The following is a 13652-nucleotide window of genomic DNA, read 5'->3' as shown; positions in this document are numbered from 1 at the left end:
CCACCCAGACCAAAGGGGCTGCTCTGATTGGCTAGCTTTCCACCCAAACGTGCCCCTCTGCAATTACTTACCTCATTGTAAAAGAAATGGACCGTGTGGTTGTTGAGTTTTAACGAAAGCGTTTTCAGGAACGATATATAATATGCCATAATCTCCTCATCAGAAAAGTCAAACTTATGGACAATGATAGAATTTACATAGTTATTAGAGAGCAAATAATCTAGAGGGAGAAAAAAAAAACACAAAAGAAAACAGGTTAGTTAATTCATGCTGGAGGAAAGGCAAGCAGAGAAAAGTCCAGGAACACGCAGATGACCATGAGAATGTATCAGTACTTGAACCAGTCAAGTTAATAGGGAGCAGCTTAACCTTTAACCAGCAAAGAAATCAGCCACCAGGTGTAGTCACTAGAAAGTTCAAGAGCAATGCCAGAGAAAAGTCGGGTCACCCTGCCTCCCACACCACAGAAAAGAACACTTGAGCATTTTCTTTCGTTGCTGGCAGAGTTCAACAAGAGAGCCGGGGGGTGGGGCAGACGAGCTGGTAATTTGGGTATTTTCACAAACCACCCACGGATGAGGGTAAGCTGCACTGTATCTTATAAAAGCTGGCCCCATTTTGCCATCAAAAGTCACACTGTCACCCTCGAATGCCACAAAGGGCTCCGCGTGGTTTTTTCCTTCCCATAAGGCAACATGATTTCATAAAGGCCACTTGAGGCTGAACCTCCACTACCTGCCCAGCACCAGGCTAACTGCTTTACATTATCATTCACTGTCATGATGATGCTGCAGAGTGGGCCTTGTTTTCCTCATTTTGCAGATGAGTAAAAACTAAGGCTAATTACCTGCCCGAGGACACAGAGACAGTAGGTCAGAGATGGAATTCAAACTCAGGTCCGATGTCCTGTGTTAATACCATGCACGAATGGGGGCCAAGGATGAAAACTCGATGACGAGGCCCTGTGGGCACTGCAGCCACAGGAGAGCAGCTACCCCTGCTAAGCTCCCAGGGCCCAGCCCCTGCAGAAGTGCAGGCCCAGCGTGGTGAGAGCTTCCAACTGTGCAAAGGAAGCTGGAAAACACAGATCATAATGCTGTATCTTGGATGTTGAAATGTCAGCCACTAGATCAACTCATTCTGAAAGCTGTGCTGGCCAGTGAAAATGGGTCTACAGACCCACTGCGACCCATGGGCCCACTGTCTGCAATCTTGGTCTTGGGCCCTGGCCAGACACGTTATCCTCTGAGTCCTTACCAGACACCCTGCGAAGCCAGTGCTGTCATGACCACTGTCTGCCTTCGGGCTGCCAGCCTGTGAGCTCTGCACCATCCCAGCTGCCTCCCCACTGACAGGGAAAGGCAGGACGTGACCCACACATGTACCACAGGCAGACGCGGTGAGGCAGGGGAGCAGGGTGGGGCACAGCCTTGCTACTCAAAGTCTGGTCGTGGGACCGACAGCACAGGAGCTTGTCAGACGTGCGGAGGCTTGGGCCCCAGCCCTGGCCTCCCACTCAGATCTCTGGGAGGGCCCAGCACTCCGTGTGTTAAGAAGCCCTGCAGGGCTTCCTGTCATGCTCATATCTCAGAGGCACTGGGTTCAAAGGTAAACTTGGACCCACACTGCCTCTGTCACTTCCTAGCTGGGTGACCTTGGGCAAGACACTTACCTGCCCCACTCCCCAGCTTCCCTGTCTGAAAACAGGAACAAGAAGACCTTCCTCGTGGGGCAGGGCATTGTGAGGATTAAAGGAGATCATGCACAAAAAGCACTGAGGGCCGGAGGAGCACAGAGGGAGCACCCAATCACATGAGCTGCCACCCCTCATCTTCTCACTAAAGCTTGGAGATTCCTAACCTCCACCACCAGTCCTCCTGTTACCATGACTGTTGTCCTTGGGGGGAACAGAAATAAACCGTTAAGTTTTATTTGGTGCCAAAGAGGTACCTAACTTAGGCCAATCACAGTATACTGAAAAGGCTAGAATCACCAAACACAACACTAAGAGCCATCCAGGAGCACGGGTCATGAGATGGGCCGCAGCGTGGGCTGGGTGCTCCTCAGAACACAGTCTCAGAGCAGGCTTTGCAGGTAGGACGTCATGTCTGTAGTTTTCAAAGTCTCCTAATTATAACAATTCCTGAGGTCAATCTTGGGGCCCACGTTAAGAGAGGAGGCAGTAGATCTGAAGTGGGGTCCTAAGAATTTTAATATGTTTAAAAATGAGGTTACACAGACTATACAAAATCTATGGGATGCAGCAAAAGCAGTCCTAAGAAGGAAGCTCATAGCGATACAGCCCTTCCTCAAAAAAACAAGAAAAATCTTTAAAAAAAACAAACAAACAAACAAAACCAACGTAACCTACCACCTAAAAGAACAAGAAGAAAAAACAAAACCTAAAGTCAGCAGAAGGAAGGAAATAATAAAGATCAGAGAGGAAATAAATAAAAGATAAAGAAAACAATAGGAAAAAAATATCTATAAAACCAAGAGCTAGTTTTTTGAAAGGATAAACAAAATCAACAAACCTCTGACTAGGCTCACCAAGAAGAAAAGAGAGAGAACCCAAATCAGAAAATAAGAAATGAAAGAAGAGAAATAACAACCGATACTGCAGAAAAACAAAAAAACATAAGAGAATACTGTGAAGAGTTATATGCCAACAAAATGGACAACCTAGAAGAAATGGACAAGTTTCTAGAAACATACAGCCCACCAAAACTGAATCAAGAAGAAATAAATAGGGCTTCCCTGGTGGCACAGTGGTTGAGAGTCCGCCTGCCGATGCAGGGGACACGGGTTCGTGCCCCGGTCCGGGAAGATCCCATATGCCGTGGAGCATATGAGCCATGTTGGGCCTATGAGCCATGGCCGCTGAGCCTGCGCGTCCAGAGCCTGTGCTCTGCAACGGGAGAGGCCACAACAGTGAGAGGCCCGCGCACCGCAAAAAAAAAAAAAGAAGAAGAAGAAATAGATAATTTGAACAGACCGATCACTAGAAGTGAAATAAAATCTGTAATTAAAAAAACAACCAAACAAACAAAAAAGACTCCCTGCAAACAAAGGTCCAGGACCAGATGGCTTCACTGGGGAATTCTACCAAACATAAAAAGAAGAACTTACAGTGATCCTCCTCAAACTCTTCCAAAAGACTGTAGAGAAGGGAACATTCCCAAAGTCATTCTATGATGCCACCATGACCCTGATACCAAAATCAGACAAAGACACTAACAAAAAAGAAAATTACAGGCAAGTGTCTTTGATGAATATAGATGCAAAAATCCTCAACAAACTGAATCCAACAACATATAAAAAAGATCATACACCATGATCAAGTTGGATTCATCCCAGGGTCACAAGGATGATTCAACACATGCAAATCAATCACTGTGATATACCACATCAACAAAAGAAAAGACAAAAGCCACGTAATCATCGCAGATGATAGATGATTAGATGCGGAAAAAGCGTTTGATAAAATTCAACATCCATTCATGATAAAAACTCTCACCAAAGTGGGTACAGAGGGAACATATCTCAACATAATTAAAGCCACTTATGACAAACCCACAGCCAACATGATACTCAATGGTGAAAAGCTGAAAGCCTTCCCACTAAATTCTAGAACAAGACAAGGATGCCCACTCTCACCACTTCTATTCAACATAGTATTGGAAGTCTTAGCCACAACAATCAGAAAAGAAAAAGAAATAAAAGGCATCCAAATTGGAAAGGAAGAGGTAAAATTGTCATTATATGCAGATGACATGATACTCTCTAAAGAAAACCGTCAAGACTCCATACAAAAACTATTAGAACTGATAAATGAACTCAGCAAGGTAGCAGGATACAAGATTAACATACAGAACTCTGTTGCATGTCTTTACACTAAAATGAAATATAAGAAGGAGAAAGTTAAAAAAAAAAAAGACAATCCCTTTTAAAATCATGTCAAAAAAATAATAATAAAATACCTAGGAATAAACCTGACCAAGGAGATGAAAGACTTATACACTGAGAACTATAAAACATTGAGAGAAGAAACTGAAGATGCTTTAAAGAAATGGAAAGATATCCCATGCTCTTGGACTGAAGAATTAGTATTGTTGAAATGGCCATACTACCCAAAGCAATCTATAGATTTAATGTGATCCCTATCAAATTACCCATGACATCTTTCACAGAACTAAAACAAATAATCCTGAAATTTATATGGAACCACAAAAGACCCAGAATTGCCAAAGTAATCCTGAGGGAAAAGAACAAAGCTGGAGGCATAACCTTCCCAGACTTCAGACAATACTACAAAGCTACAGTAATCAAAACAGTGTGGTATTGGCATAAAAACAGACATATGGATCAATGGAACAGAATAGAGATCCCAGAAATAAACTCACACACCTACAGTCAATTAACCTTCAACAAAGGAGGCAAGAAATACAATGGAGAAAAGACAGTCTCTTCAGCAAGTGGTGTTGAGAAAGCTGGACAGCCGCATGTAAATCAGTGAAGTTAGAACATACCCTCTCACCATATACAAAAATAAACTCAAAATGGCTTAAACACTTAAATATAAGACATGACACCATAAAACTCCTAGAAGAAATCATAGGCAAAACATTCTCTGACATAAATCATACCAGTGTTTTCTTAGGTCAGTCTCCCAAAGCAACAGAAATAAAAGCAAAAACAAACAAATGGGACCTAACCAAACTCATAAGCTTTTGCACAGCAGAAGAAACCATAAACAAAACGAAAAGACAACCTATGGAATGGGAGAAAATATTTGCAAACAGTGTGACCAACAAGGGCTTAACTTCCAAAATATACAAACAGCTCACACAGCTCAATATCAAAAAAACAAACAACCAAATCAAAAATTGGGCAGAAGACATACTGATGGCCAACAGCCACATGAAAAGATGTTCAACGTTGCTAATTAGAGAAATGCAAATCAAAACTACAACGAGGTATCACCTCACTCCAGTCAGAATGTCAATCATCAAAAAGTCTACAAATAACAAATCCTGGAGAAGGTGTGGAGAAAAGGGAACCCTCCTACACTGTTGGTGGGAATGTATATTGGTGCAGCCACTATGGAGGACAGTATGGAGGTTCTTTAACAAATTAAAAATAGAACTAGCATATGACCCAGCAATTCCACTCCTGTGCAGCATATACCTGGAAAAGATGAAAACTCTAATTCAAAAAGACACATGCACCCCAATGTTCACAGCAGCACTATTTACAAAAGCCAAGACATGGAAGCAATCTAAGTGTCCATCAACAGATGAATGGATAAAGATGATGTGAGATAGATACATACACACACACACACACACACACACACACACACACACACACACACACACAGAGGAATATTACTCAGCCATAAAAAAGAATGAAATACTGCCATTTGTAGCAACAAGGATGGACCTAGAAATTTTCATACTAAGTGAATTAAGTCACGCAGAGAAAGACAAATATCCTATAATATCACTTATATGTGGAATCTAAAAAAATGATACAAATGAACTTATTTACAAAACAGAAACAGACTCACAGACATAGAAAACAAACTTATGGTTACCAAAGGGGAAAGGGGGGTGGGGGAGGGATAAATTAGGAGCTTGAGATTAACAGATACACGTGACTATATATAAAATAAATAACAAAGACCTACTGTATAGCACAAGGAACTATATTTAATATCTTGTAAAAAAAATGAAGTTACATATATCACAAATCTAAAGCTTGATATATGTGAAAATGTACATATATATGAATCTTAAGTACTCATACCTGTGTGTGTGTGTATATATACATATATATATGTATATACACACACACGCACACATCTCACAAACCTTAGGTGTCCAGCTTGATGAATTTTTGCAAATAAATACACCACCCAGATCAGGCAGTGCATTTCCAGCTCCCCGAAAGGTCCCTCACACCCCTGCCCCGTCAATACTCTCTTCCCAAAGCCAGCCCCTAGCCTAACTTCCAGCACCACAGACTCGCTTTGCCTGATCTTGAACTTCATATACATGGACTCATACAGGAAGCTCCCTCTGGTGTCTGGCCTCTTTCACTCATCACCACATCTCAGTTATCCATGTTGCTGCATGTGTGCTAGCAGTGCATTCCTTTTTCTTCCTTCCTCCTATATAGTATCCTGTTCCTTGAACAGTCCACAATCTACCCACCCAGAATCCACACCTGTAACAACCAGCCAGGTGATGCTGATGCCTCGAGCACTTCTTTTCATGCTGTCTTGCCAGCTGTGGTTGGCTGGGGATGAATGGGCTTGCCGGAGAAGGAATGTTAGCCCCACTGTGACTGGCTAGTGGCTGCCGGGCCACCAGGGGCACAGACGCCTATGCTGGCAGCTTGAGATGTGCAAGCTCGGGCTTCTCGGCTGCAGTCTTGAAGTGGAAGAGCCACACGCTCCCATCCTTCCCCAGCAGGGACTTTACCAGGGCCTACACGACATGACTCTGTGGTTGGTGAGGCCACCATGGGGGTGGCGGAGATGCCTCTATTAATCGACTGGGATTTTTCTACTACCCCCTTACTGTGTGGCCAGCTTTCTGTGGTCTCTTTTTATAATAAACCCAGGAGTCTATAAGTAATCTCAGGCTCTCAGGCCTTCTGTCACGTAGGTCACCAAACCCAACAGGCAACAGGTGCACTCGTGAAATGGCTGCTTGTAATAATGAAAACCCGGAAACCACCTAAACGCCCATGGTCACGTTAAATAAGTTATGGCCCAGCAAGACGCAGCTCTTAAACCAAACAAGGTAGGGATGCATGAACGGACAATATGAAAAATCTAAGATACGCTAGTAAGTTGGGAAAAATAAAACAAACAGCAAAATGGTATGTGTCCACTGAACTTTTAGGGTGAGATTCTATAGAACTTTTGCTTTCTACAGTTTTTTAATGTTTGATTTTTGTTGTTGTTGTTGTTTTATAATGAGGACATTTTCTCTCTATAATTAGAAAATAAAAAAAAAAGCAAAACTCACCCATCCTTCTCACCCCCATACATCCAAGTTCTGTAAACTGTGAGTAATTTCTGCTGCTTTGGCAGGCCTTATGAAAGCACTCCCCTGTATGGCCAGCAGCATCTGCCTGGGTTTTCTTATAGCACAGCACCCTTTTTAGTCCTAGTATAAGAAAGGCCACATGATCCAGAAAGCCCAGAATTTTCAACCCCCTCTTCAATCCAGTAGCCCTGGGGTTAGCTGGGTAATCAGAAAACAGTCATTTGGGGGAATGCTGGATTTCATGATAAAACCAACTCTAACTGGACACTTCCACCTGCCAGACCCGATCCTACACTCTGCACACCCACTGTCACACTCAATCCTCAAACCACTCTAATCACCAGGTACTAGCATTATCTCTCCTTCACAGATGCAGAAACTGCAGCTTGGACAGTTCACTCCCCAGAATACACCTGGGGTGTTTGTGGCAGAACCAGGGCTCAGAACTGCTTGGGTCTGAGTCCATGGCCCGTACCAGCGAGCTGGGTCTTCCCCTCTCTGAGTTTTCAGAAACCACATGCAACTGATATCCAGGGTAACAAAAGCTGTTGGGAAACCACTCAGGGAGAGTGAGTCAACTCACATTTGGCAACTCACAGACATGGGGAAGCGCGTAAGGAGAGTCTCCTGGGACAGCAGCACCATCTAGTGGCCATCAGTCTGCAGCTCTTTCCTATCCCTCCCTCCTCCCTCCTCAGGAGGAATGCCACCATCTCTACCTCTCTCCACCCATCAAAAACTTTTTAAAACCTGTCTTGGGGACCTAGGGCCTGCCTGTGGCATAGACATTCCATCACTTGTCTTCTCTTCCCTGCTTCCTGCAGGCAGGGCCTGGGGCTTGGTGCAGTCATCTTGGAAAATAAAACTCGTGATCAAGCCCGGATGATTAGGAGCTAAACCAGGGTTTCTAACCCTTGGCACTGTTGACATTTTGGGCTAACTAATCCTTTATTGTTGGGGGCTGTCCTGTGTGTTGTCCCTGGTCTCTACCCACTAGATGCCAGTAGCACCCGCCCCCCAGGAATGTCTCCAGACACTGACAAATGTCCACTGTGAGCACAGTCACCCCCAGCTGAGGACCACTGAGGTAGCTCACCTGGGCTGAAACCCATTCTCAATTCTTGCCTTGCTAGAGCTGTCACCTGGGGCCAGTGACTCAAACTCTCTAGGTGTTAAATGAGGGCACTGACAGCACCTGCCTCGCAGGTTGGTTGTTTCAGACAAGATCGAGGGCCAGGAAGAGGCTCTGAGTCACACCCTTGTCAGTCGGGCAGTGGGACTGAAGCAGGCAGGTCGGGGCCAAAGCCACACCCTTCGGTGACTGTATTCGGAGATGCAGCCTTTCAGGAGGTAATTAAGGTTAAATGAGGTCATAGGGTGGGGCCCTGATCCGAGAAGACTGGTGTCCTTCTAAGAAAAGGAAGAGACACCAGAACTCTCCCTCTCTCCATGTGCACAGAGGAAAGAACACATGAGGACACAAAGAGAATGTGGCCATTTGCAAACCAGGAAGAGAGGCCTCACCAGAAACCCTGATGGCACCATGATCTTGGACTTCCAGCCTACAGAACTATGAGAAAATAAATTTCTGTCGTCTAAGCTGCCCAGCCTGGGTATTTTGCTATGGCAGCCCAAGCACACCAAGACACACAGTAAGCACAGACATTCAAACAGCAACATGAATGCCACGGCAAACGACACGCAGCTGACACTCAGAGGTGCAGAGGCAAGTGTCAGGACTGTCCTTACAAAGTGAGGTCTCGTGACTGATATTCTCGAAGAGGATGTTCAAGGTCTGCAGCAGCTGAACGCACACGTAGCGGCCTGACTTCTGCCGCAGGATGTTCAAGAAGAAGACGAACATGTTCTTCTCCAGGAAGAAGCTGGGGAGAGAATAGGAAAGTGTCAGTGGTCTGCTTCTACACGTGGAAATGCATGTCGTCCTCTGGTTGCACGCCCAGCACACGTGTGTGCACCCCAACAAAGGCATCCGCAGAGCAGCCAGATCACACCACCCGTGTGGCCTCGGCTTCTGTGATACCCAGCTCCCACGATGCTGTCCTCCATCAAGAAAAACGCGACCTTTCAGACTCTCTTCCCGGAACGTGAGAACAGTGCTGATTCCGGGAAGCAGTGATTTCTGACAGAGTGGGAAAGATCTTTCCCGACTAAATGATTACACAGTGACCTACCTACACTTATAAACCCAACAAGCAGCATTTTCCATCCAATATTTTATAAGCTCAGTTTTCCTCACTAAAGCCTCTTTCCTTTGCTTTCATAGCTTTGAGTGCTCACCAACAACCTGGGAACCAGAGTAATTCCCTACAAAGGGGTAAGATCATGCTGAATATTAAGAGTTTGGGTTTCTCAGTTAACAAGTTTGTCATTTCCACATCTAGGGTATGAGAACTGGAAGGAAAGAGAAGGTGCTGATGTGGTCATGGGACCCCAGCTGGTCCCCAAGTCTGCTTTGCCCTTTTTGTCCTGGACGGGACATTTGTCTACATGCAGCCTGGGGGCAATGACTTTGGGAGGCACACATTGGCTCTTTTAGTCTTGAAATGCAGACCCCCTAATGCCTGTCTTTAAAGGAAGAAAATGACGTTTCTAGTTTGGTGTTCTCTGTATTCACGCTAAGACCAGATGATCTCTCATCTGGGATACTCAGAACAATTCCCGGCAGTCCTGTGGGTCTGTTGGTTGACTCAGTGTTGGGTCTCCCTCTTCCCTCTGCTGTCAAGTGGCAGGAACATGGGCCTGGCACTTGCTCAGTGCTGCAGATCTTCTGTTTGAATCCATGAAAGGGTAAATGAATAAATAAATATGACCTTAAAGAGACCTCTAAATTATTTTCCAACTCTGATTCTGGGAGCCCGTGTGCCTACAAACGCCATCCATGTTGATCCCCAGAATATTTCATTCATTGGACCTATCGTGTCTTCCTTTGCGGCAGGTTGTACAAAGCACTGACTCCCAAGTATCACCCAACAAGCTCACTGCAGCCCAAGACCGACTTGGGAACTTGTTAAAATGCTTGTACCTACATCTTGCCCAGGGGTAGATTCCGTAGGTCTAGTGTGAAATCCAGGAGCCTGGATTTTTAAAACTCCCTAGGGTAGTAAGGGGCTCCGTGGAAAAGTGGCTAATTCTAGGGCTGGGGCAGATAAAATGCAAGATGAGCCTGGAGCACCTCAGAGTACCAGAAAGTAAGGAAGTGCTCCAAAAACCAAAAGGATGGGGCTGAGGCAAAGGGACACAGGAAGCAGCCTGAAAGAGCTCCTAGTGCCTGAAGCTGGAACAATGCCAGCAAAAAAATAAATAACGTAGTATTGGATTATAACCCAGAGGATAAAATAAATATCCATGAGTCCATATTGATATACATGTGCCTTGCAGATACTGTGTTTTTTTTTTTTACAAATTGAAGGTTTGTGGTGACCTTGTGTTGAGCAAGTCTATTGGCGCCATTTTCCCAACAGCATTATTTTTTAACTGAGGTATGTACATTGTTTCTCAGACACAATGCTATTGGACACTTAACAGACTACAGTACAGTGTAAACGTAACTTTTATATACAGTGGGACACCAAAAAAATTCATGTAACTCGCTGTACTGCAATATTTGCCTGATGGCGGTGGCCTGGAACCAAACCTGCAAGATCTTCAAGGGATGCATATAAATAAATGATTGAATAGATAAATAAATGAGGAGAAGAGACAAACCTTCCACGAAGAAGAATTTCAAACAGTGTATGTAGATACTCCCCCCTTTACGAAGGTGGAGCTTAATTCCCACGCCCCCAAGGTCCAGGTGGGCTGAACTTAGCAACTCACTTTCCGAGACTACTGTAGGGGAGGGGGAAAGAGTAACTTTAAAGTAAAAAAGCCTGGCAGACACCACCTGAGCCAAGTGATCAGGTTAACCTCTCCAGGAATCATGTGGATATCAGGAACGCTGACATTCTGGGATGGGAAGGACACTTCCCCTCTGTGACACTCTTCCCCAAAATTCCCAGGCTAATCGGGAGTGAAACCCAGATTGGGGGACATTCTACAGGACAGCTGGTCAGTACTTCTCAAAACTATCAAGGTCATAAAAAACAGGAGAAGACTAAAACACTGTCACAGACCACAGGACACTGGGGAGATGCGACAACTAAAATGACTGTGGGTGCCTGGATTGGGATCCTGGAGCAGAAAGAGGATGTTAATGGAAAAACTGGTAAATTCCAAATCAAGTCTGGAGTTGATGTAATGGTGATGTTTTAAGAAATGCACTCTAGTCATATAAGATATTAACAGGGAAACGGTGTGAGGGGTAAATGGGAACTTTCTGTACAATCTAAATCTAAAATTATCCCAAACTTAAAAATGGATTAAAAACAAGCTCTCTTGGGGCCTCTTTGGGGCAGTGATTTAAGAATAACTGGGCCTCTAAGAGCTCGGTAGTTTTTCTAAGACGACGGATGGACTCGGCCATTCTAGTAAAGGTGACGTGGTTTCTAATCTTTAACCCAAGGGTCTTTCTCATTTCCATAAACAGATATCAAGCAACCAACAAATAGTAAATTCCCCATGGATCCTGAAAGGCAACTAGTCCTGTATATGAGCAACACCTATTTATTACTCGTGTTTTCCCTTGGGGAGCTCAGCCAGTGTCACAGGCCTGCATTTTAAACAATTTGCATTTTCCACAAGTAGCTCCATATTAGCTAACCTCGCTGACGAAAATATAGAGCTATCCAGAAAATCACAATATCTAATAAGAAGCCAGGTTGGAATGGAACACCTGTATTTGTTTTAAATGTGTTTTTTAAGTGGCCTCAACACTTATAATTGAGATTATTTTATATAAAAATAAAATCTGTGTTTGGTGGTTGTCATAACCCTAATCCTTCTGCACTCAGATGCTGGGACAGGTCTGTTGAGGAAAGTAGTTCATGGGTTACGGTCTTTGCTTTTTAACTGTCCAATAGGGACACACTTTTTTTTAAATAAATTTATTTAGTTATTTATATTTTATTTTTGGCTGCATTGGGTCTTCATTGTGGCGTGCGGGCTTTCTCTAGTTGCGGCGAGTGGGGGCTACTCTTCGTTGTGGTGCATGGGCTCTAGGCGCGTGGACTTCAGTAGTTGTGGCACGCGGGCTCAGTAGTTGTGGCTCACGGGCTCCAGAGAGCAGGCTCAGTAGTTGTGGCGCACGGGCTTAGTTGCTCCGTGGCATGTGGGATCTTCCCGGACCAGGGCTCAAACCTGTGTCCCCTGCATTGGCAGGCGATTCTTAACCACTGTGCCACCAGGGAAGTCCCAATAGGGACACCTTTTAAAATGATCATTTGCTAACATTTCTTGAGTGCCTAACTCTGTAACAGGCACTGGGCAGGGAACTTGCTCTCTCTCACTTAAAGATGAGCAAACTGAGGTGGGCCTGAGACTCTTCACCTAGGAAGTATGAGAGTGAGGAGAAATCCCTCCATTGGCTCTAGGTGTGAGCCGTTTGACCTTGAGCATAAAAAGCGGTGGGGATGAGGATAAGGATGGGCATGGGGATGAAGATGGGGAAGGGGATGGGGATGATGATGGTCCTCTACCCTCGGGTAGTTGGGAGACTTAGAAGGATTATCTCATCAAGAGCTCAACACTGTGGCCACCCATCAGTAAACACAATCAACGTTAGCCCTTAGTGTCTCCACCTGGGGAAGGGTCTTTTCAGTTCACTTAGAATCTAACTACTCAAGACATTTTATCCTTCCTTTGGGGGAGATAATCAGACATTACTTGGAAAATTATCCATGATCTTTTCAAATTTTTCTAGGGACACTGTTTTCCATAACGTCCCCATTTTCAGCAGGCCTTTTTACAGTGTTTCAAGGACATTTTAGAGAGACAGAGAGAGAGACAGAGAGGGAGAGAGACAGATATCTGTGCAGGACCAAATTGGCATCAAACCCTGACATCATCAGGAATGACTCATGGTACACATTTAGAAAATTATTCAAAGGAAGAAGAAGAATCAAAAAGCAAAAAACCAGAAACCCTTACTCAAATACAGAGCTGTCATTCTGATCCCCCCAGATCAGAATCTCGGTGATGGATCGGATGGTCTCCACCAGCAGGTTCCTGTTCTGTTCTGTGACGGTGGTGTTTTTGGTCAAAACGTGGTACAGATATCTGAGAGAAAGGAAAAGAAAAGAGAACTAAAGGTTACCAGTTGAAATGTAAGCCAAGCTCAGTGACCATTAGCAACATTTTAGGGACAATTTGGCTGTGCTTTTTACAGACACAGTTGTTAGCACAATTCCCATTTAGAGGAGACATAACTAACTCACCACCCGAGAAAAATGGCAGACAATGCTTCGAAGTGTTCAATAACCAGGGACACACCAACCCAAACTGAGGCAAGACTGTCAAGCTTTTGAAGACAACCATCCTCAAACTCCAGTGTGTGCAAGAGAATGACCTGGAGAGCTGGACAAAGCGGGGCCACTGAGCCCACCGGAGACTCAGATTTAGCGGCATTGAGGGAAGACCAGGCATCGGCCTTTTTCACTCTCCTGGGTGATTCTGACGCTGGCGGAGCAAGTGGAGACA

At 44.6% G+C, this 13652-nt stretch overlaps 1 protein-coding gene across 7 annotated transcripts in view; it reads right to left on the bottom strand.

Moving 5' to 3' along the window:
* Positions 1-13652, bottom strand: part of CLEC16A (C-type lectin domain containing 16A) — a 205077-nt gene that overhangs the window by 184633 nt on the left and 6792 nt on the right. For all 7 annotated transcript variants that reach the window (XM_060122711.1, XM_060122715.1, XM_060122712.1 and 4 more), the window contains exons 2-4: positions 13104-13232; positions 8808-8941; positions 72-220 (exon numbers count right to left, since the gene is read on the bottom strand). In XM_060122711.1, coding sequence (XP_059978694.1) covers positions 72-220; positions 8808-8941; positions 13104-13232 — 412 coding nt within the window. The remainder of the gene's footprint in view (positions 1-71; positions 221-8807; positions 8942-13103; positions 13233-13652) is intronic.

Source organism: Lagenorhynchus albirostris, chromosome 15, assembly GCF_949774975.1.
Source record: "Lagenorhynchus albirostris chromosome 15, mLagAlb1.1, whole genome shotgun sequence".
Taxonomy (NCBI): domain Eukaryota; kingdom Metazoa; phylum Chordata; class Mammalia; order Artiodactyla; family Delphinidae; genus Lagenorhynchus; species Lagenorhynchus albirostris.
This window is presented reverse-complemented; position numbering and strand designations above follow the sequence as displayed.